This window comes from Culicoides brevitarsis, chromosome 3 (genome assembly GCF_036172545.1).
Source record: "Culicoides brevitarsis isolate CSIRO-B50_1 chromosome 3, AGI_CSIRO_Cbre_v1, whole genome shotgun sequence".
Classification (NCBI taxonomy): Eukaryota; Metazoa; Arthropoda; class Insecta; order Diptera; family Ceratopogonidae; genus Culicoides; species Culicoides brevitarsis.
In genome coordinates this window covers 14,068,882-14,092,646 of record NC_087087.1, presented here as the reverse complement: position 1 = coordinate 14,092,646, position 23,765 = coordinate 14,068,882, and the positions used below count along the sequence as shown (strand labels likewise).

Sequence of the window (23,765 nt, the reverse complement as noted above, 5' to 3'; positions counted from 1 at the left end):
TTTAAAATGGTCTAAGCTTAATTTCTCTTATTTTCATAAAATTTCAATGGTGAAAATAATTTTTAAAAAATTTTAAACTTTTTTTGTTTCCTATATTTTTAAAATCTTAAATTTTCATGATACAACTTTTTTTGGTCCCAGTACACATTTTAAGCTTTTAAAGTATTATAAACTCGATATTTGCCCCAGTTGACATTTTAAAATAGTTGCCCTCATGCAAATTCAAGATTTTTAACCCAATGCGAATTTAAAAATTTTGACCCGATGCAAATTTAAAAACTTTTACCTAATGCACATTTAGCATTTTTGTCCCAGTTGACATTTTAATATAAATGACCCAATGAACATTCAATATTTTTCACCCGATGCACATTTTAAAAATTTGACCCAAAACACAATTAAAAATTTCGCCCCAGATGACATTTTAAAATTTTTATCCCATTTAACATAAAAAAAAATTTCGGCCCAATGCACATTTTCGACTTCTAATCTTGCTTAAATTGAATCAAACCTTTGAATTTCGTTATATATCGACCAGTTTTTTTTGCTATATGGGGATTTTGCTGGGAACTGCTATACAACGAATCCCCATATAGCGAAAAACATGGTTGCTGTGAAACGAATTCAAAGATTTGAGCAGGGTTAGAGGTCTTAAATGTGCATTGGGATGAAACTCTTAAATGTGAATTAATGTAAAAATGTTAAAATTTTAACTGGAGCGAAATTTTAAAATGCGTATTGGGTAAAAATTTTCAAATTCGCACTGGGTCAAAATTTTTAAATGCGCATTGGGTCAAAAATCTTAAATGTGCAATGGGACAAATATTTTAATATGTCAACTGGGGCTATTGTCGAGTGTATAATACTTTAAAAACTGAAAATACTCACTGGGACAAAAAATCCAGTTGTATTATGGGCTACTTTTGATATTCGCTATACAACAACCATGTTGCTATATAACGAGTTTTCTGAACACAAACCGATTCGTTATATGGGATTATGTACGTATTAAATTTTATGCTTAAGAATAATCAAATGGACTTTTAAAAAATCAGTATTTCTGCAAATTTTAAGGCTTAAATTAAATAAAAATTTATCCTAAGGTTCATTTTCGTTTAAATCTAGTCGATTTTTGATAAAATAAAAAAAAAATCATTACCATTTTTTTTCTCATGAGACAAAAGAAAAAAGAAGTAAATAGTCGTCTCCACAAGCAAATCGAAACATAAAAAATTTACGCGACACAAAAAAGGATTATAAAAGTTTTTATTTGTATCCGGTCCTTGTTAAAAAGTTTCTGTGTGAGAAAGGGAAAAATGTAATCCGAACAAAAAAAAACTTCCATCGTAAATTTTTAATTATAATTTCATCCACATGTGTTATCTATTTTATTGCGAATGTTTGTTGTGCGTATATTTATTGCATAATAATAAAAAAAAGCCACACATACACGTATAAATTAATAATGAAAGCGCATATCATGGAAAAATTGTTTTAAAACAATCATAACAATAATATTCATAATAAAAAGGCACATAAAACGTTAGAAACATGGTTTTGTCATAAAAACTTTTGTTTTTTTTTAATTCTCTCCCCACAAATCGTTGTCCCAGGTTGGGAAGAATCTCTTGAAGCTTCGCGGTTCGGCATGTTGATGGATCAAAATAATTGGAGTCGTTTCGTCAGATCTTTCAGTTGGATCAGATTTCAAGTAGCGTTTTGCCATTTCGATAGATTGCTCTTTTTCTTCAGCGGAGGCAGTTTTTCCGATCCAAACGTAAACTTCGTCGCCGCCATCAAGAACCATGCAATCGTCTTCGTTGAGATCTTCTTGGGTGAAATCAGCAATTTCGGTCACGATGAGCTTTTTGCGACCCGCGAGGATGCGACAATGGAACAAACGGGGGTCCAAAATTGGAGATCCTGTAAAAAAAAATAATTTTACGATTTTTTTAAAGTTCAATTAAGTTATTTTATCTTTTTTTTCAAAATTTTTTCAAGTTTATTCTTATAAATTTTGTAAAAATATTTTTAACAGCTTTTTAAAAATATTCAGCAACTTTTAAAAAATATTCAGCAACTTTTAAAAAATATTCAGCAGCTTTTAAAAAATATTCAGCAACTTTTGAAAAAAATATTCAGCAACTTTTAAAAAAAATATTCAGCAACTTTTAAAAAATATTCAGCAACTTTTAAAAAATATTCAGCAACTTTTAAAAAAAATATTCAGCAACTTTTAAAAAAAATATTCAGCAACTTTTAAAAAATATTCAGCAACTTTTAAAAAAAATATTCAGCAACTTTTAAAAAAAATATTCAGCAACTTTTAAAAAATATTCAGCAACTTTTAAAAAATATTCAGCAACTTTTAAAAAATATTCAGCAACTTTAAAAAAATATTCAGCAACTTTTAAAAAAAATATTCAGCAACTTTTAAAAAAAATATTCAGCAACTTTAAAAAAAATATTCAGCAACTTTAAAAAAAATATTCAGCAAGTTTAAAAAAAATATTCAGCAACTTTTAAAAAATATTCAGCAACTTTTAAAAAATATTCAGCAACTTTTAAAAAATATTCAGCAACTTTTAAAAAATATTCAGCAACTTTTAAAAAATATTCAGCAACTTTTAAAAAATATTCAGCAGACTAATTTAAAGTAAAAAAAGCAAATTTTCACAAAAAAATTTCTCACCTGGAGGATCCAACGTAGTATCATATTCTCCTTTTCCTCCCAAGGCATCCCAAAATTTATCCGGCTCCGATCCTTCCTCCAATGGCAAGGCTACTGTTCCCGGCGACACAACTTGCGCAATTCTCTCCGCAACAGTTTTTTCCACATCTGACGCTCCCTTTCCGCACCAAATGTACGTGTTATCTGGCGTTTCCAGCACAAAAACATCATCCGACGCCAACGACTTTGCCACTTCCGGCATTTGATCAGCACGCGCATCATTATCATCTGTCGCTCTTACACGGAAAAGACGCGTTCCATCGACATCATATGTGTCATGATCCCGAATATTCTTGAAACCGGAAGCCTTTCCGCCGCTAAAAGTTATCATTTTTCCCTTAAACATCCGCAAAAAGTGTCGCGGTTCGTTTCCTTGCGTCACCCGAATTTGAATTGCGCGCCCATTTAGCTCGTTATCCAAACGAACGGCATTCATGGCGGCGCCAGCCTTCTCATCAATGCTCGAATTCTTGCCTTGCCAGTAATAAATCAAATATCCGACACCTCGATCGCCTTTGTACTCGTATTTAATGACGTACGAATCGCCCCCGAAGAACATTCCGTACGTCGCATAATCGATCGGCACCATTTTGAAATCCTCCATGCGCCAAATTTCGCATCGACCTTTTCCGTCGTCGGGCATAAAGCCGAGAGCGCGACCCCCACTTTTCTTCAAGGCATGCAAGGAACGTTCGTCAAAGTCTTTTTCCTCGATTTGCAGGATTTTCTTCATAATTGGCGTTAAAATTTCGTTTGTTTCGCGCCACGAAGCGAAATATTGCTTAAATGGGGCAGGTTCGGCTCCTTCGACGACACGACGAACATTGGTCCATTTTGGGTAATTGTTTGTGGCGATGAAGCCTTGCGCTCGAACCATTACGTGTTTTTTCTCGTCAGGCGTGGCGTTTTTGCCGATCCATGCGAAAAGTTCTGTGCCAGTGTCTAAAATGAAGCAATCGTTCGTATCCAACATGCTTTGCTGCAAAGGACGAGAACTGATGGGAGTTACTTCCAAGGAGCCAGATTCATCCGAAACTGCTGAATTATTGGAAGGAATTAACAAATTTGCGGCACATTTTAAGCATGAAATGAGAAATTTGTGGAAAATGAGATGAAATGTTTACAAAAAAGACGATTTTGAGGATAACCACGTGGTTTGTTTAGCAATTTTCAAGTCACGTGACTTGAGAAACTTTCCAAACCACGTGACTTAAGAAATTTGCCAAACCACGTGACTTGAGAAACTTTCAAACCACGTGACTTGAGAAACTTTCAAACCACGTGACTTAAGAAATTTTCAAACCACGTGACTTGAGAAACTTTCAATCCTGAAGTTTTTTTTATCACGTGACTTGAAAAATTTTCAAACCACGTGACAAGAAAAAACCACGTGATCTAAAAGAAATTTCAAACCACGTGACCTGAAAAAAATTTCAAACCACGTGACTTGAGAAATTTTCAAACCACGTGACTTGAGAAACTTTCCAAATCACGTGACTTAAGAAATTTTCCAAACCACGTGACTTGAAATATTTTCAAACCTTGAAAAAATTTCAAATCACGTGACTTGAGAAAAATTTCAAACCACGTGACTTGAGAAACTTTCCAAACCACGTGACTTGAGAAATTTTCAAACCACGTGACCTAAGAAACTTTCCATAACTTAAAAAAATCAAACCACGTGACCTTTTTTACTTCGAAATGCAATAAAAAATCATACCTTTGAACAACATAATCTCCCGCTCGACCTTATTTTCGTGCGCTTCATCATCCTCATCGTCATCCTCCGCAACTTGCCCGGCACTTCCAGACCCTAATTCCGCAAAAAAGTTATCCACATCCCACGATTTCGAAAATTCATCGATAATTTCTATTTTTGGTCTTCCTCCACGATCCTGATCTCGTATCTGATTCGCAGCATTGATCGCCTTAATTCTCTCAATGCGCTTCGAATTCTTTCCCTGATACACGAAAATTTTCTCTCCCGCATCCAAGATGAAGCAATCGCCCTTGTTCATGGAAGAAACGTGCAACTTAACCTGCTTGACGCGAACATTTTTCTTGCCTTTCACGTGGAAAAGTCGCTTTTCGCCCGCGTCATTTGGCGTAACGGCATTAAAGCCACTCTCGACGCCGCCCGGCAAATAACGAACGCCATTCTTGAAGTAACTCAGGAAAAGGGGCGATTCGTGATCTTGAACTTCGCGATATTGCACGGGACCTCCGCCTAACGAGTCATCAAGTTGAACGGATAACAAAGCGGCAGATCCGGCTTCGTCAGCACTTGTTTCCGCTCCGAGCCAAAAGTGAATGTCCCAGGCACGAGCATCCGGATGTGTCTGTAAAGATATCAAGTGTGATAGAATTTAATGAAAAATGTAAGAAATTATCTACGAAAGTTTTTAAATTTCAATTATATTGAATTTAAAAATTACAAATGTGCATTGGGGCAAATTTTCAGAATGAAAACTAGGCTATAAATTAAAAAAAATGTACAGAAATAAAATTTTGAAAATTTTTCTCTGAGTAGAAAAATTAAAATTTGTATTGGGTCGAGAAATTTTCCAATTAAAATTTTTATTGACCCAGTTAACATTCTTTATTTTTTTGAATTCTTATTATTTTCTGTCCTAATGCAAATTCGAAAATATTATTTTTTTTATTAATTGTAATTTTAGCTTTAATTCACATTTTTAATTTTTGCCCCAATGCACATTCCTGAAATCGTTTTCTTAATTAACATTGTCGAATTTTATAAAATCAAGTAACATTCTCTTATTTAATCCCAATGCACATAATTATATTTTTTCGTCTTTTTAAAAAAATTTAATTTCTCCCAGTTTACATTCTTAAATTTTGTCCCAAGGCATATTTAACTTCAATATTTATTAAAAATTTTGTTAATTCTTGTCCCAATGCATATTTTACTTTTTTTTATTGACCCAATGTGAAATTTTAATTAATTTCAAATTCTGCATTTCCCAATAAACATTTAAATTTTTTCTTCCCAATGCACATTTTGAAATTTTTCTCTGAATAATATCACTTTTTTCATTAAAACACCGCAAAATGAATAAGAAAAAAACCGCAAAGTACGTCACAAAGTGACTCAATCCAATCAAAAGTGTAAAAAAACCTTGATACCATTTTGTTGTTTCAGTAATAATTAAAAAGATGCATAAAAAAAAGTGTTAATCTGTAACATTTTTTCTCCCGTAAGGTGATTTTTTACTTACATGAAGAACAATAAATGAGTCACCGGAATAAAATTTCCCGTATTCCGACTTCGGATAAGGCACAGGCTCGAATTTCTGTTCAGAAAAAATGAAGAAAAAGTTGGGTTTTCATTAGAAAGTTATTCAAAAATGGTTCAAAAATCCAATTTTCGTATTAAAAATCAACTCTGAGCTGAAATTCAAGTCAAAAAATCAATAAAAACTCACCTCAATTCTCCAAATTTCAATTCCCTCGGTCGTTCCGGCACCTTCAAAAACCATTTTGTCCGCGTAATCTTTTGGTAAATTCAATCGAAACTTGTGTCAATACCTCGTTTCACTTGTAGTTTTGTACAATTTTATCGCTTTTATGGATTATTTTCGTGCAAATAAAACGGAGCAATATCAGCTGATATCTTTCCACTTTCAAAACAAGTCAACAACTGAGCAAATTTCGCTCCTCACGAGCAAAAAATGAAAATATTACTCACTCAGTAGTGCGTGTAGTTTTATCGCTTACTATACAATAAAAGCACTATCATAACATTACAATGAACAGCTATAGTAACGGACGTCGCGTCGCCGGTAATTTCATAACGCGATACGAGAATTGAATGGAGTGTTCAACTGTGAGATATCTCAAAGCGATACAGTTCGTTATCTGTTTCTCTCTCGTTTTGTTTGCTTAAAATTGATTTTTTTTGTAGCACTGTGGGTTTTTGTGTCTCACGAGATGATGAGTAATACGCGCGAAGATAGGCGAGTCATTGTGTGAATCGCTTTAAAGTGTTGCATAAATAGTGGAATAAGCAGTTAGTAGACCTTGCCAATAATATTTGTATTTATTATTGACTACCGGCGAATGTTGTTTACTTTAACGTAAAACGAGTAAATAGTAAATAAATGTGACTTGTTGATTTTATTCATGAGATGTTTCGATGAAATTAAAGGGAATTTACCTTTAAATTGGGTTTAAATTTTATAAGAAATTTGATATTTAAAGTTGGTTTTATCCTTCGAATTAAACAATTTTCTGTGAAATGTTTTTATTGAATAAAGATTTGGTTTAAAATTTCAAATATTTATAATTGATGAAGTGAATATAATTGCAATTTACAATTTAACTCATTAAAATAGCCAAAATATTTCAGTTTAATTTATAAATTAATTATTATTCAATTAATTTATTTATTAAATTGTTAATTATTTAATTTATTTATTTAATTAATTAATTTCGAATTAATTTTAATTTATCAATTTAGCAAGAAATTTTATGACAATTGATTAATTTGATGTATTTGATAAAAAATTTAAGGCCATTATTTGGCTTGAGTATTTTAATCACAATTCATTTACTAATTTGGAAATTGTTTAAATGTGCTCAGGAAAATATTTTTTTTTAATTTGTGAAAAAATTTTTTATATTTTTTATTAAAATTTTTATGATTTTTTAAGTTCTTGTAAAAATTTTTCATATTTTTGTATTTTAAAAATATCATAAAATTAAGACGAAACACTCACTTAGTGATTTTTATTTAATTGATAATTTCGTGAAACTTTAAAATATGCACTGGGATTTACTTGCTTGTTGGTAAATTCTCAATTTTTAAAAACCTCTCTGTGTTCAATAGAAATTTTTATGTAAATTTATATTTTTTCTTGAAAATTTTGTTCTTTGTGATTAAACTTTTTTAACGTTAACTCATATAAAAACACTCCCAATGCACATTCACAGATGATTCATAACAAATTTTTAGCAAAGATTGTTGCAAATTATTTAATTTACGGTAGAATTACTTTTTCTCAATAAAAACAAACTTATTGAATAGGTAAAATGAACCACTTTGATGATTGATATTTATTGAACTTGTAACTCAAATACATAAAAGTAACTCAAATTTAATAGTTTGAACAAATACATAACTACAAGTTTTTTTTTAAATGAAAACTAGAGGCGCAGATTTAGATTTTTTTTTTATTGAAGTTAACTAGGTAATTTTTTTTTCTAATTAATTTTTTTAAAAATTATTTAAATTTTAGTTTTTAACTTCATATTCTTTCTTAAATTTTTAAGTCGCAGAATAAATTTAAAAATTTTGAATTAAATTAATTTATTAAATTAAAAAAAAAATTACAAAATAATATGAAGTTAAAAACTAAAATTTTAATTATTTAAAAAAAAATTAGTTATAGAAAAAAATAGTCAATTTCAACAAGAAAAATCTTAAAAAAATTACAAAGTAAGTTACTTGAAAAATTTGAAAATCGCTACTCGCTAATTCAAACTTTCTCATATTCTTAGATTAATAAACTTTTTAATATTTTATTTAAAAACAAAAAAAAATTAAATTATTTTGTGCTCTAAAAATGTATTCTACGCCTCTGAATATAAAAGTACAACTCATTAACAACAACAAAAGGTAATAAATATCAATCACAGAATTAAATTGACTTTTGATATTTATAAATTGCCATTTTGATTACTTCGATAAGAATCAATTTTATAAGTTGAAGTTTTATGAAGTTACTATTTTTAAACAAAAATAAAATTAAAAATGACTCACTTTTGTTTATTTTGATATTTTTTTAGATCGATATCAATATCATGAAAATTTCTTTTATTTCCGTTAAATTTTATCTTATCTCTCTTTCATCAACTTCTTTAAAAAAATATCTTTAAAAACTGCTTTTGCTGTTAATGTTAATGTTTTTTGCTTAAAAGGTGTGTCTTTGTATCACATAATAAAAAAAACTTGGGGAGAATATGTTTTTCGGTCAAATCAGCAGGGAATAGTTTAACACAAAAATTCTCTCTTGAACATTATTAAAGCTGTAAATGGCATATCCATTATTCGACTATTATCAGAACAGAACTTTTTTGTACATATGAGATAAAATTTGAACCACATTTTTCTAACAAAAGAACTCTAATATGAATAATAAAACCACACCATTAAATAAAATATCATGAGCATGAGAGTATGTTATAATAGGAGTAATAAAAGTATCACAAAAGAGACATTTTTCCGAAAAGGGGTGAAAAGTGGCGATATGATTGTTCAGCATTTTGTAAAGGGAAGCAAAAAATCGGGCTGAACGGGGATTCGAACCCCGGGCCTCTTGCACCCAAAGCAAGAATCATACCCCTAGACCATTCAGCCAGCTTATGATGAGCCCAAAAAAGTTGCATTTTTATCGTATTTTATGCAAATTTGTGACCATCAACATCATAAAAAGCATCAAATTTTCATAATCTTGTATTCATTCATTCATTTTTGTTCAAATTTATGCTTAAAAACGGTTTCAAAGTCATTTTTAAGCAGCTTTTGAACAAAAATGATGACACTATGGAACATTTTGGACAAGCAATTATCTATCATGTACTTCTTTTATCACTTTAATAGCGCCATAAACGATGTCATGATCGATTATAACTTGAATTTTTGTTAAAAAGTTACTTTTTTGTAACTTTCAAGTCTCTCATTCGTAAAGTGAATGTAAATGAACGAAACGCAAGGTAGTGAAGTTGTTTGGTTGGATAGTCAAAATTTATGCAGACCATAACTTTCACTATTTTAATGGACTTTTGGTTGAAATTTTGAGTGTTTTGTTTGAAGATGCAGCTTTTTTAGGCAAATAACATGACGGCTGAATGGTCTAGGGGTATGATTCTTGCTTTGGGTGCAAGAGGCCCGGGGTTCGAATCCCCGTTCAGCCCGATTTTTTGATTTTTTTGAAGAATTTCCGTCAGTTTTCAATGAAAAAAGGCATTCAGTTTTAAAAAATTTTGTATTTTTTGCAATTTTTGTAATTATTTTGTATTTTAATTAATAAAAAAATAAAAAAAAAAAACAAAAATTGCAAAAAATTACAAAATTTTTACCTAAAAAGTCAAATAAAGTTAGTAAAAAAAATGATTTAAAATTTTTTTATGAAAAAAATTCTTTCTAAAGTTGATTCTAATAAGAAAATATAAAAAAATATTCTAATAATATAAATGTTGATAACATTTCTAATCACTTCAACACACAAAAATTCAACGCTCGCGTCTATTTTTAGATTTTGGCGCCAAAAATTTTTAAAATCGCATACATAACCTTCATTCACGACGAAAAAATATCATGTATTGCCGAACGAATGTTACTTTTACCACATCGGCTGGATGGTCTAGTGGTATGATTCTCGCTTAGGGTGCGAGAGGTCCCGGGTTCAATTCCCGGTTCAGCCCGTGAATTTTTTTTCGCATCCTTTTAATTTAATAAAAATTCCTTTGTCGTTACCCTTTTTTGCAAAATTTGAATTCTATCCCATTAAAATTAATGCGAAAGCGAAAATAAAACATGATACATCATTTTTTCAATATTAATAAAAATTCCTCATGTGTGTCCCTTGTAATGAGTAATGGAATGCTTTGTTTGTGATTTGATACGGACTCCAAATGTGCAGACAACATAAACAACTAATTCCAATTAATATTGATGAACATTCCAATTCACTTCTATTCTATTGATTTTTATTAAAAATTTAATAACCCTCCCCCGAAAATATTTTTGGGATGCATTTAATTGAATCCCCTCATGAATATTTTCCGTTTCAGAATGGAAACCATTTTGGAATTATTTCATAGCGGTGGCTTTGTAAAAGAGAAAATAAAAAAGGAAAAAAAATACGAGGAGAGATAACGAAATTTAATCCTTTCCGTAATTAAACTAACATTAATCAAATATTCGTTTTGATATTTGAATTGTTTCTGATTAAAGTACACAAAGGAGGAAAATTTTGCTGCTGCTGAGGGAGCGAAAAAAGAAAGCAAAGAGGAGATAATATAAAATTCAAATTGCCTCGTGGTCGTTATCAGTGTATTTATTCAAGTTTTGGGTAATTCAAAAAGATTTTTTTCTAAAAAAAAAGAAATATAATGAAAGAGGGTGATTAAAAAAGAATTATGCTTGTCTGGAGTTGAAATGTTTTGTTTTTAGAAATTTTTATCTTTAGAATCTTTTAAAAGACTTTCAAGATTTTTGATTTTAGATTATTTTCTTCAAGAAGTTGAATTTAAATATTTTTTTTTGTTTTCAACCCTAAATTTATTTCAACCTGAATGAAAGTTTTCTTTTGAAAGATAAAAAAAATTAAAAATTTTAATAAAAAATTAATTCAATTGTCAATTAATTTATTTTTTTTTCAATTAAAATTTGTATAAAAAAATGAAAAAAAAAATAATTAAAAATTTTTTAAGTAATTTTTACATTTTACCAATTTTTGAGATATTTTTTATTATTATTTATTTAATTTTTTAATCAACATATTAACAGTTAAAATCCATAAAAATGTTTGAAGAAATAATTTTTATAATTAAAATTTAATTTTACTATTTAAGTAAATTACTTTTAAAAAATTCCTTTTTTCTACACTAATTTTTTGAATAAAAAAAATCAAAAATTAAAAAAAAATTGATTCAAAATTAATTCAATTGTCAATTAATTATTTTCAATTAAATTTTATTAAATTTTTAATTAAATTAAATTTATTTTTTTTTAATTAAAAATTGTATAAAAAAAATTAATTAATAATTTTTTAAATAATTTTTACATTTTAAGAATTTATGATTTTTTTTTATTATTTATTTTTTTTTTCAATTAATTAATTAATTATTATCAATTTAAATCCTTGAAAATGTTTGAAGAATTAATTTTAGTAATTCTTATAGTTTAAATTTAATTTAATTGCTTTAGAAAATAATTTTTATAAAAATTCTTGTGTTATATAATCTAACGTAAAAAGCCTATTTTCTACACTAATTATTCACTTTTATGTCGTAATAATATTAACTCGTGTAGGAAACTCATAAATCACCGAGCAAAGGAAGCAAAAAAAAATTAAACGAGCGTAATTAAAAAAATTATTTGATGCATGTATTAATTAATTTTTTCTTCATCCTTTGTTAATCTCCATTCTTCAGAAACTAAGTGACTAATTAAAAAATATGATTCATTATACGCTTCCTCTTTCTTCAGGAAGCAGCGTTGCTTCCATTTTCTTTACAAATCCATATTCATGCGTGAGTGACGCTAAACAAAAGTCAAGGCTCCATCAATCGACAGTTATTGATTACGCAAAACGTGTCTTTCTTCTTAATTAATGATCTATTTCCAATCGACAACGACGACGACAACGTGGGTCTTTTAATCTGGCATGTCGAAAGTTTTATCGCAAAATACACGAGACAGCATATAAATGTATTTTTATCTCCCGTTCTGTCGGTATAATAAAATTAATGAAAATCTTTTATGGATGATGTATGTTAGTGAGTCCTAATGTTCTCTCCGCACTTCCGAGACTTTATTGTGCTCATTATTTTGATTGTGTGTGCCATTTAGGTGGATGGCAACTTGATATGACGCAATAAATGTTCCTCATTTACGGACGAGGAAAAAAGGAGAAGAAGAAGAAGCTAATGAAGCATATTAGGAGTGTGAAAAAAAGGACTATTTGGGACAGGGAAATGTACAAAAAAGTATTTAAAAATCTATTATGAGGAGTTTTTTTATTGTTGCTTGGTCATTAAATTTACTTTTTTTGTATCTGTTTTTCTTTGTGAAAAAAAAATCTTAGGCCAAGGCAATTATTAGAAATGTTTCACTTTCATAAATTTTAAATGAGAACATTATTTCTCAATTTTTTTAAATAACTGTTATTGATGCTTTTTGCATTAAAAAATATTCTGAAGCTATAACGATAAAATACAATATAGAATTTTCCATTGACATAGTCGTAAATTCGTATCTCGAATCATTATACTTTTATGTAGCTTTTTCTAAATCAGAATAACCGAAATAATTTTTCTAAATACAATTTTCTTATGAAATTGTTAGATTCTCCGTATTAAACCAAAAAATTGTATAGAGATGATTCTCTTTACTGTTCCATACTTCTTATGGTTCCAGCCTTGTAACTTACTAAACATACCAGTTGATGCAATATTGATAATAATTGAGCAAAAAAAATTAATTGACAGTAGAATCTGGAGGATTTCTTCGGGAGAGATGAATGGCAAACTTGATTATAAAGTAGAACGAGATTTAGATGAATCTCAGCGATAGAGGCTAATTTCCACAAAATTCGAGTCTAAAAACTGGTAAATTTGTCTCACCTAAAAGAATTACGCCTGATAAATTTGGTCGTCTCATATAAAATGATAAAATTTATGCGAAACCCAGTGAGCATTGTTTGAGACTTAAATCTATTCATTTTGTTCATTTGCGTTTTAAAATTCGTTAAAAATATTTTTCAGAATCTTTCAAAATATGACAGATGATTCAAAGAGCATCTTAGAAGTCAATAAGGGCGATTTTAATTTTCAATGTAACTGCCTATGATATATTTCTTCAGAAGTAACTTTTTTTTGGATGAATTAATATTCATATTCCAAGACATCACATTATGTACTTTCCTCATAACGAAGAAGTTTTCTTCATGTTTAAATAGAAAGTTCACCTATTTCTTCCAATGGACGGACTTCTTATAATCTATTCAGTTTCATATTATTAATTTCGAAATGATTCTTTTGATTCTACGATTTTTTAAAGAATTTGGTTACTGGCATCAGTTTATACCTTAATCGACCAAAATATTCTTTTCGATGACATCTATTGGCAAAAAAAAAAAAAAAAATAAAAAGTCACTGCTTTAAATTGAATTTTCTATGACAAAAAAAAAACTTACCATATTGAAGAACACTTACCAAGCAACATAAAGTTGATGTTGAAACATGAAACACTCTCCTCAATTGCCTTAGCCTTAACAGGTCATTTTATGCACATTTTTAACGATTATTTTAATATACTACCTGTTTAGTACTCCCGACTCCTAAATACTTTAGATGAGATTTATGTCACAATTTTTTCTTTTTAATTAGATTTATAGCACGAAATTTTATTTTCTCCCTCTTTATTCAACGAACAAAAAAAAATCATAAAAAAACATCTTTGTCATTTAAATTAAATTTATAAAACACGAGGGTCCGTCTGGTTATTTTTATCTTTACTTTAAAAAAAAAAAGAAAACTTGTCTAATTTTTTTTCTACAGCATTGAACGACGATAAAATCGTGACTGACGTTTGAAATTGTTTTCATGACTTTTTAAAAAGTTTTTTTCATTCTTTCGTAAAAGAATCTTAATATTTTTCCTCAAAGTTTTCCAACTAACGTCCAAAACTTTTTCACTTATTGAATTGGATTCGATACAAAAATAAAAGGATTTCAAGCCAAAACTTAAACAAACTTAAATCCTGTTTGATTTTTTTTTCTTCTAACAATTCTTGTTGACGCTCCATTGGTTCAATGATGATGATAAAGGAAAATATTTGTTCGTCATTGATTTCAATCTGAAAAAAAAAGAAAATTTAAAAAAATTTTTTTTTTCAATTGAATTTTTTTTAATGCGATGAAGTATCATCCATCATTCAAAGTACTTTTCACGCAAATATTTTTAATTGCTCTCATCGTGCATTTTTTAATTTTTTATTTTACTTATTTTTTTTTTTCAATAGGCTCGTTAATCCAAAAGTGGTTCGTGCATGTACTTCAGTGCTCGCCGACTGGAAACAAATACCTACTCGTTCGCTGAAGTCAACGGTGACAATTCTCCATCATATCGCAGTCAGATGCAAAATGCCTGTTATGCTGTTTCAAGTGAGTGCCTTGTTAACCTACTTTTTTCATCATGTGAAAAAAAGTTTAGAATACAAGAACAAGCAAAAAATGTTCTAACTTTTGTACATAATTTTCACGATTTTTTATTTCCCTCAATAGGCGCGCTTATTCCGCATTTTCCAAACAGTGTTGCACGCCAAAGTAGACAAACACAATGAGGAATTGCATCGTTTAGCGGTATTTATCGTGAGACAATTCGTCCAAATTGCTCCTGAAAATCCCAAAATTTTTGCCGAGCTTTTGTTTTTCAAGTCGATACGCGAAGCGGAAATGGTTACCAATGGCTACGAGGATATTTACAAGTGAGTTAACAGATTTTTTTCTGTCAATTTTTTTGATTTCTAACATTTTTTTTTGCAGTCCTGAGTCAGGCAGAGGAAACAAAAAAGCAAAATGGAGCGAATTGGAGGAAGAAGAATTGCGTCGATTGTTCATGGAAAATCAAGCGAATCCCGAAACAGATGAAGGTAAGAGAAAAAAGTTTTTTAGCAATAAACTAAAGTCATTAATTTTGCTGTCGAATTTCCGCTAAACTATTGAATTTTATGAATTTATATTTCTCTGTCAAAGTCAATTGATGTAACGTACAGGGAGAAAGGAGCACGAACGAAAAGTTTTTGTTATAAATTAAAGTGAAACGTTTGGAATGCTAGGTCAGGGCCATGTGAAAAGTTTGCGAATGGATTCGAAATGCTCTGTGGTTCGAAAAATGGCTTTTTTTCGTGATTTTAGATAAATTTGTGTCTTAAGTTTATATTTTGAGGTCTTAAAATTTCTTCTTAAGGTCTTAAATTTATCACTTGAGGTCTTAAATTAATCACCTGAGATCTCTAATTTTTATCTAAAGGTTTATCACTTGAGGTCTTAAATTTATCTCTTGAGGTCTTAAATTTATCTCTTGAGGTCTAAAATTATTTCTTGAGGTCTTAATTTTTTTTTTAGGGTATCAAATTTTTATATTCAGGTCTTAAATTCATCTTTTGAGGTCTCAAATTATTTCTTGAGGTCTTAAATTTATCTCTTAAGGTCTAAAATTATTTCTTGAGGTCTTAAATTTATCTCTTAAGGTCTAAAATTATTTCTTAATGTCTTGAATTTGACTCTTGAGGTCTCAAATTTATCTCTTGAGGTCTTAAATTTATCTCTTAAGGTCTAAAATTATTTCTTAATGTCTCTTGAGGTCTCAAATTTATCTCTTGAGGTCTTAAATTTATCTCTTGAGGTCTCAAATTATTTCTTGAGGTCTTAAATTCATCGTTTGAGGTCTCAAATTATTTCTTGAGGTCTTTAATTTATCTCTTGAGGTCTTAAATTTATCTCTTGAGGTCTTAAATTTATCTCTTGAGGTCTTAAATTCATCTTTTGAGGTCTTAAATTTGTCTCTTGAGGTCTTAAATTTTTTCTTAGGGTATTAAATTTTTATCTTCAGGTCTTAAATTCATCTTTTGAGGTCTTAAATTTGTCTCTTGGGGTCTTAAATTTTTTCTTAGGGTATTAAATTTTTATCTTCAGGTCTTAAATTAATCTTTTTAGGCTTTAAATTTATCTCTTGAGGTCTTCAAATTTTTTCTTGAGGTCTTAAATTTCATCCTGAGGTCTCAAATTTAAATTTTGAGGTCTAAAACTTACCCTTTAGGTACTTTTAGGATACATTGAAATTAGAAAAACTCATCTCTGTAAAAAAAACTTTTTTTTTTGTTGTTAAATTTTTTTTACCTCGACATTGTCAGCTTACGTCTTTTTCCGCAAGGTTTCCATTTACATTGTAAGCCATTCACAGAAACGATACAAATAAATTTTGCTGGTAATTTATCAATCACGTTTCAATTGTTTGTTGCACGAGTAGAAAAAAAAGAGCAGACAGGAATTGAAAAATGTTGCGAAAACTACTTTTATGGAAAAATGTTATCTAATCGATCATTTCGCTTCTTCTTTTTTTCCCGTATTTCACAGAAAAGTAATTGAAAAATTTTCTTCCTTTCTTTTCAGATGTCATTGACTGGCTGGCGCGCAACCTGATCGATCAAACGAAAACCCGACGTCAGATTATCATGAAGCTCAAACAGTTGGGCTTGATTTTCAAGGCACCCACGAAAAAGTCGAACGCTTCCGCAGCGAACAAACGTTTGTGGCGCCCCGAGCAAGACGAGCAACTCAAGGAACTTTACGATAAATTCCGCTTGGAAGAGAATACATTGTCACGAATCATGGATACTTTTTCTCTCTTCAAATCCAAAAATGCCGTCATCAAAAGAATGTTAGAGCTGGGATTGATTGCAGATCGCTCGGAAATTGTCAAAACGCGTCGTGGCAACAAAAAATCGGGAAATAGTGACGAAAGCGGCGACAGTAGCGACGAAGATGAAGGCGGTTTCGACATGTGGGATCGTGAAAAAGGAAAATTCGGAAAGAAATCCAACAAATCGACCTCAGAAAAGAACAAATCGGTGTCAATTCAAAAGCTGGATGTCACCAAAGTAAAACGAATTGTCTCAGAAATCGAAGAAACTCACAAAGAAGCTCTCGAATGGCTCACAGAAACTTTTTCCGATGCTTTGGAAGACATTTCCGAAGATAACGATGACGAAGCTGATGGAATTCCAATAGTCCCCATTCAAGAAATGCAGATTCAAGCAATCGACAATGACGAGTTCAAACGACTTATGGAAGCTATAGGTCTCCAAGCGCCCGACGAAACGGAACAATATTGGCGAATTCCGAGCTCTTATTCCGCTGAAGACCTTCAAAAGCGAATTTCTTTGCTAAAAGGCGAAGATGTCCCGGAAGAAGAGTCAAACAATCCTCGAAATGACGAAAGTGACAGCGATGATGCGGAAAACATGTTCGGCGCATGGCGAAAAAAGGCAACGTCGAACCTTGTTTATAACGAAAGTGACAACGACGAAGATCGCTTTGAACAATTAAAAGCAACGACTGAGAAAAAATCCAAGAAAAAACAAAAAGAAATTCTAAATGATTCAGAAAGTGAACCAGAAACCAACACTTTTGCTCTTTCAACGCAAGAAATTCAATCCCGCTTAAATGAGCTCGATGCGTCGCAAGAATCGAATAAATCTGAAAAACGAGTTGAAGCTCTTGATTCAGATTCAGATTCAGAAAATGAGCCCAATGAAGAAACTCACGTAAGTCGCATCGATGAATCTTCCAATGATGAGCCTCCAACGAAAGGCAAAAAACGTGATCGATCTGAAGATTCTGTAGATCACGAAGATCAAAACAAAGATGGCGGCGATGAGGATAGTGACGATGGAATTCGTAAAGTACACAAGAAAAATAAGAGAATGGTCCTCAGTGATGATGATAGTGACTAATTTTTTTCTTACTCTGAAGCTCCTCCGCGGATGCTGAATTTTTTTTAAGTAAATAAATTTTTTTCTTTGATTATTTTTTTGTGTTTAAATTCTTTTGGTGTGATGCTCTTTCATAACAACTACGTTCCATATGTTTACTACTAATAGCATAATCCGGAGTACTTTTTCGAGTATTTCATTCCCCACATGTTGCATGAAGGCTTTCCTGTGACATAGGGCTTTTCTCCTTGGATATTTCCCCTAAAATAAAAATTGAAAAATAAATAAAATAAATAATTAATTAATTATTTTTATAGAAAAAAAAATTAATTTTAATTATTTTAATTTAAAAAAAATTAATTAATTAGTTAAATAAATTTAAATAATTAAATAATTTTAAAAAATGTATAAAAAAAAGAATTAAAAAATTTCATTCAGGTAAATTAAAATTGAAACTGTTAATTAATTAAATTTAATAATTTTTTTTATAAACTTTAAAAATAAATTTTAAAAAAATTAATAAAATTATTAAAAAAAAATAAATAATAAAAAAGTTTAAAAAATCATTAAAATATTTAAAAAAAACTAAATGAGGCCAATTAAAATAAAATTACATTAATTATTTAAAAAAAATAAAATAAATAAAAAATAATTTAAAAAAAAAATAATAAAAAATTATGATATAAAAAAATTAATTTGTTCAAAAAATAAATAATTAAAATTAATTAAATAAATTAATAAAATATTTTTTTAATTATTTTTTGCCAATAATTTAATCAAGAAAATTAGTTTAAAAAAAAAAAATATAAAAAATAAATGAAATTAATATAAATAAATAAAAATAATTAATTATTTTTATAGATATTATTTTAATTTTTTAATTAGGTATTTTAATTTTAAAAAATAAATTAATTAATTAAATAAATTCAAATATTTAAAAAATAAAATTGAAATTAACTGTAAATTAATTTATTTTAATATTTTTTTAAAATAAACTTTAAATTAAATTTAAAAAAAAATAATAAAATTTAAAAAAATAATTACATAATAAAAAAAGATTTAAAAAACTTAATGAGGTAAATTAAAATTAATTAGTACTGAATTTAATTTATAAGAAAAAATCAATTTAATTTAATGATTTTTTTACTTTAAATTAATTAAATTAAATTAAATACAATTATTTAAAAAAAATTATTTAATAATACAAAAATTCAAATTTTAAAAAAATTTTAAATTTGTTAAAAAAATCATTTAAATTAATAAAATAATTTTTTAATTATTTTTTGTCCATAATTTAATCAAATTTAATTAAAAATTAGTAAAAAATATAAAATAATGAAAAATAAAAAAATAAATAAAATAAACTTACGATGGTCCATAATCACACACAAAGAACTTTGTATATCTCCGAGTTCGTTCTTCGTAATAGTACGAGGCGCCACATCCAATGCGATTCGTGTCAGCCCACACCCATTGCGTATAATGCCCTATTTTTTTTAATATATTTTTTATTATATTTTTTTAAATATTTTTTTTTTATATTTTTTTTAAATATTTTTTTTAAATTTTTTTTATTTTTTTTTTTAATTTTTTTTTTATATATATTTTTTTTATTTTTGACTTTCGGAGTAATTATCTGTCCAAATTTATAAATTTTATATTCATCGAACCATCCGCGCTTGATGAGATCCACATAAGGTTCATCATCCAGCGGTATGCTACTCCAAGTGGTCGCGATATTTTCTCCAACGTAAAAGCGATCGTAAATATGACGACCTTTGTTATGCTTATACTGACAATTGTTCGCCCACGTTTGAGCGACTTCTTCCAATTCGCGATCCCATTGAAGCATTTGCATGTTCCGAGCTGGCGGCTGATTCGGGATTTTACCAAGAGCGACAGCAGCACGATATTTGTTGTGAATGTGAAGGATTTCCTGGCGATCTTGCGGCGTGAGTCCCGTAGCTGTCAAAAAATTTTTTTAGAAGGGAAATTGAGACAAAAGACAGAAAATGATCACTTACCTAATAATTGGCATCCTGACACCGATGTCAAGAACAAATGAGCTACTTGAATGAAGAGCACCCAAACTTTGCTTGACATTTTTCCGACCGACATCGTTTTGCTTTTGTTTGTCTTACAAGCACAGTGATTGTCTTTTTTCACCTTTTTTTCTTCTTCCGCTCTCTTTTTTTTTGCCTTGTCGAAAGTAACCTTTTGGCGTTCGTTACGATTGTTTGTCCAGACACTTGTCACATAACAAACACATTAAACGAACAATTACTAACAACACCTCTAGCCAGCGAGAGGAGACGATAGACGAAAATCAATAAACTTCTTGTAGGACCAATGTTTACTCTTGAAATGAATTTGATATCTTTTTTTGTCCGATTATTTACTCATTTGATGATACAATTTCTTACCGCATTTCACTCAAGAAATTTGATCCACGTGGATTTCTGTCTTTTTTACTTAATTTTTTAATTCTTTAAAAGAAAATAAAAATTAAAATTATTTAAAAATTAAAAAAAAAATATTTTGTTTATTTAATATTTTTAAATAATATAATTTTAATTAATTAATTTTATTAATTATTTAATTTTAATTAAATTAATTTTTATTTAATTTTTTTTTTTATATTTACTAATTATTTTTTTTTAATTAAAAATTATATTTAATTAATTTGAAAATTAAAATAAAATTAATTTATTTTTTTAATAAAATTTTTTTCTTAATGAGAATTTTAAAAGTAAAATTGAAAAGAAAAAATAAATAATTAAAATAATTTAAATTAAAATTTAAAATAAAAAAATAAAAATAAAATTAAAAATTAAAAAAGAAAATTAATTTAATTTTTTAATAAAAATTTTTTTCTTAATGAGAATTAAAAAAGTAAAACTGATAATTAATTCATATTAAAAAAATAAATAATTAAAATAATTTAAATTAAATTTTAAAATAAAATTATTTTTTTTAATTTAAAAATAATTGTTTAAAAAAATAAAATTAAAAAAGAAAATAAATGAAATTAATTTTAATTTATTTATTTATTTTATTTTTTTTAATATGAATTAATTTTCAATTTTACTTTTTATTTTTTCATTAAAAAATTTTTTTATTAAAAAATTAAATTAATTAAATATAATTTTTGATTTAAAAAAATAATTAGTAAATATTATAAATTATTAAATAAAAATTAATTAATTAATTAAAATTATATTATTTAAAAATATTAAATAAACAAAATTTTTTTTTATTTTTTATTAATTTTAATTTTTATTCTCTTTTAAAGAATTAAAAAAATAAGTAAGAAAAAAGAAATCCACGTAGATCAAATATTTTAGTTTAAATGTTATATATAAAAAAAATTGCAATAAAAAAAATAATTAAGAAAATTTCATAAATGCGCTCAAGTAAAAATTTTTAATAAAGAGTTTGTCTCCATACACTGGCGACGCGTCGCGACACGTAAACTGAGAAAGCTGGTTTTCTTTCGTAAGCGATGCACATTAGTATGCGAAAGCCGGTGTTTTGACAAAAATACTGCCAAAAAATTTTTCGTGGGAACTTAAACCGGTTTCCTTATCACTTTGACATCGTATCGATTAGAATTTATCGGAGGTTGATCTCCGATATTCACGTCAACTTTCTTCATCTTTATCTTTTGTACCGAAATCAAAACCATCCTTGTGCGATAATTTTAAATAAAAACGGAGCCAAACGAAATTCAGAGTCATTCTCAAAAATCTTTTTTTTTCTCGAGAAAAACGAAACTTTTTAAATCTCATTCAAATGAAATGCTAATTTTTATTGATTTGCTTTGTAAATTAGTCTGCTTGATATTTGTTTTTGTTTTTTTTTTTGCTTCTTTGTTCGCGCGAAATGATTTAAAGGTAAAAAATTATGGGAGAAAAAAGAACTGTTATAATTAGTTATTCATTTATGCAGTAATTTTAACGCACTTTTTCTTTCTCTTTCTTACTTTTTTTTCGGGTGGTTGTAGGGAGATTTCCTTACACAGCCCTTCGATGAACTTTAAATAGGACAAAAAAAATTTTTTCGATTAGAATTTAATTTTTCAGAGACAAGCTTGTAGCAACTTTAAGTTCAAAATGTTAACTGATTTAAAAATTTATCGAGAAAACGCTTTAACGATAAATGTCATAAAAAAACATTTGCAAGCGAATTACTTGCAAATATGTGGTAATCATGACTAGAATATAGTGTTATCATTAAGTCGGATTCAATGCAAAAAATTATCACAGACAAATCCATTGTCATTCACATATCGACCAGAATCTTTAGTTTTTTAATGTCATAAAAAATTAGGCGTTTATAGAAAGTCGACTTTAATGTTAATTTTACTTTAAGCGCATTCAAGTGTCGATTTAAACCTTGTTTGAAAAAATTTTTATCAATTTTTACCGCATTTCAATTTTTTTTTTATCTATTGTGCCGTAATGTTGTTAAATGTTTGTTATTCTTTGTTATTTTAAATAGTCCGTCTGTTGGTGTGCCACTTTTTTGTTTGAATTAGCAGGTTTGGCGATGTTTTCAAATGACAGATTTGACAGCATATTAAAAAAAATTATCCGTTCCAAAAATTTAAATGATGTTCAAAAATTAAAATGTTTCGATGAAAATTAGTGGAAAACTTGAAATGGGAAAACTCGGAAATCATGGAAATCGAAAAATCTTGGAAAAATTTCAAAATTTTAAAATGTTCAGAAAATAAGTCGTGATAACATGAAAAGTGAAAATTGATGAAAATTATCGAAGAAGAGTTTTGAAAATTCATGGAAAATGAAGTTCTTGAAAATTTTCAAAATTTAAAATGTTGACAGGGGAGTTTCGTGTACCATGAAGTGAAAATGTGATTAAAATTTTCGGGAAAACTCGGAAAATTCATGGTTTCAAATCAAATGGATAGTTGGAAAAATCTTAAAATTGTTCTTTGTATGTCTGAGCATGAAAAGTGAAAATGATGAAAGCCTTTTGGATGAAAACTCGAAAAATTTATGAAAAATCATGGAATTTAACACATTGAAATGCGGTCAAGTCATTCGTTTTATACACGAATGCAATTCATTCTCGTTTTATTTTATTTTATTTTTTTTTAGGTTCAAACTCTGAAAATTTTTACAAGTCATTTTTTGACCAATTTTGAGCAAAAAATTGAATAAATATTCATTCTAAAGATGATTTTTGTTCATTTTGGGTCGATATTTGACGAAACAAAAAAATCAGAGTTTGGAGGTTCAAACGACAGACTTCTCTCCGCCCATAAGAGTCAACTTTCCCAAATTCCTTTACAAAAAATGATTTACGAGTCCAGCCACAATGTCTACTTTAGCATTCAAAGAACATCGACACAGGTGTTTTTTTTTTCATTCGCACTACCTCTCTCTTCTTCTCCTTCCAAATTTATTAACGAATTCTCAAGTTACTCATTTCGTGAAAAAAATATCATTTCCCCACCCAAACTGAGTCACGCTGCAAAATATCCATTAAAACTTAAGCCTTCTTTTTAATTCATTAAGAAGCTTTTAATTTATATGTGATGCAAAATACGCAAAAAAAAAAACTGAGTTTGGCGATTTATCAATCATGGGTCAGTAACCTCCATTTAACATGCAAAAAGAAAATAAAAAGAACATTGAGAGATTTATGTTATGCGATCATCATTCGCGTATGCAAACCAAAAAAAAAAAAAATCTCACAAAATGAAGCAAAATATTGCCAACCACATGCATTATCTCACTATTTGTCGTAAATTTATTCCTTTATTGCTTT

At 28.4% G+C, this 23,765-nt stretch overlaps 3 protein-coding genes and 3 non-coding genes across 16 annotated transcripts in view; 3 read left to right on the top strand and 3 right to left on the bottom strand.

The window, feature by feature from the left end:
- Positions 1 to 18,060, top strand: part of LOC134834278 (protein timeless homolog) — a 77,326-nt gene extending 59,266 nt beyond the window's left edge. Inside the window, exons 11-14 of the mRNA XM_063848878.1 lie at positions 14,499 to 14,640; positions 14,761 to 14,963; positions 15,022 to 15,128; positions 16,651 to 18,060. Coding sequence (XP_063704948.1) covers positions 14,499 to 14,640; positions 14,761 to 14,963; positions 15,022 to 15,128; positions 16,651 to 17,993 — 1,795 coding nt within the window. The 3' untranslated portion in view covers positions 17,994 to 18,060. The remainder of the gene's footprint in view (positions 1 to 14,498; positions 14,641 to 14,760; positions 14,964 to 15,021; positions 15,129 to 16,650) is intronic.
- LOC134834281 (gelsolin, cytoplasmic-like) lies at positions 1,571 to 6,400 on the bottom strand. Of its 2 annotated transcripts, none has more exons than XM_063848881.1 (5): positions 6,175 to 6,400; positions 5,968 to 6,042; positions 4,452 to 5,070; positions 2,693 to 3,769; positions 1,571 to 1,923 (listed from the first exon to the last, which is right to left on the bottom strand). In XM_063848881.1, the coding sequence occupies exons 1-5, from the start codon at positions 6,226 to 6,228 to the stop codon at positions 1,583 to 1,585; spliced, it is 2,166 nt and encodes a 721-aa protein (XP_063704951.1). In that variant the 5' UTR covers positions 6,229 to 6,400; the 3' UTR covers positions 1,571 to 1,582. The 2 variants fall into 2 exon arrangements, with proteins under 2 accessions (XP_063704951.1, XP_063704952.1); XM_063848882.1 differs by having other exon boundaries at positions 2,693 to 3,766.
- Positions 9,036 to 9,107, bottom strand: Trnap-ugg (transfer RNA proline (anticodon UGG)). The gene has a single exon. It is a non-coding gene; the product is annotated as a tRNA-Pro (tRNA).
- Positions 9,593 to 9,664, top strand: Trnap-ugg (transfer RNA proline (anticodon UGG)). The gene has a single exon. It is a non-coding gene; the product is annotated as a tRNA-Pro (tRNA).
- Positions 10,103 to 10,174, top strand: Trnap-agg (transfer RNA proline (anticodon AGG)). The gene has a single exon. It is a non-coding gene; the product is annotated as a tRNA-Pro (tRNA).
- LOC134834284 (venom allergen 5-like) lies at positions 18,060 to 22,079 on the bottom strand. Of its 10 annotated transcripts, none has more exons than XM_063848893.1 (5): positions 21,955 to 22,079; positions 19,997 to 20,349; positions 19,591 to 19,937; positions 19,342 to 19,460; positions 18,060 to 18,233 (listed from the first exon to the last, which is right to left on the bottom strand). In XM_063848893.1, the coding sequence occupies exons 2-5, from the start codon at positions 20,088 to 20,090 to the stop codon at positions 18,134 to 18,136; spliced, it is 660 nt and encodes a 219-aa protein (XP_063704963.1). In that variant the 5' UTR covers positions 20,091 to 20,349; positions 21,955 to 22,079; the 3' UTR covers positions 18,060 to 18,133. The 10 variants fall into 10 exon arrangements, with proteins under 10 accessions (XP_063704963.1, XP_063704957.1, XP_063704961.1 ...); XM_063848887.1 differs by having other exon boundaries at positions 19,997 to 20,435; positions 21,935 to 22,073; XM_063848891.1 differs by having other exon boundaries at positions 19,997 to 20,390; positions 21,935 to 22,073.
- Positions 22,080 to 23,765: the final 1,686 nt, after the last annotated feature.

What these genes read in the sequence shown, in the direction of transcription:
- LOC134834281 (XM_063848881.1), bottom strand. Translation starts at nt 6,228, where the DNA reads ATGGTTTTTGAAGGTGCCGGAACGACCGAGGGAATTGAAATTTGGAGA. An exon ending in ACTCATTTATTGTTCTTCAT is followed by an intron (nt 5,071 to 5,967) that starts GTAAGTAAAAAA and finishes ATATCTTTACAG; the next exon opens with ACACATCCGGATGCTCGTGC. An exon ending in TACTACGTTGGATCCTCCAG is followed by an intron (nt 1,924 to 2,692) that starts GTGAGAAATTTT and finishes TTTTTTTTACAG; the next exon opens with GATCTCCAATTTTGGACCCC.
- LOC134834284 (XM_063848893.1), bottom strand. Translation starts at nt 20,090, where the DNA reads ATGTCGGTCGGAAAAATGTCAAGCAAAGTTTGGGTGCTCTTCATTCAA. An exon ending in GTCAGGATGCCAATTATTAG is followed by an intron (nt 19,938 to 19,996) that starts GTAAGTGATCAT and finishes ATTTTTTGACAG; the next exon opens with CTACGGGACTCACGCCGCAA. An exon ending in GTGTGTGATTATGGACCATC is followed by an intron (nt 18,234 to 19,341) that starts GTAAGTTTATTT and finishes TTTTTATTTTAG; the next exon opens with GGGAAATATCCAAGGAGAAA.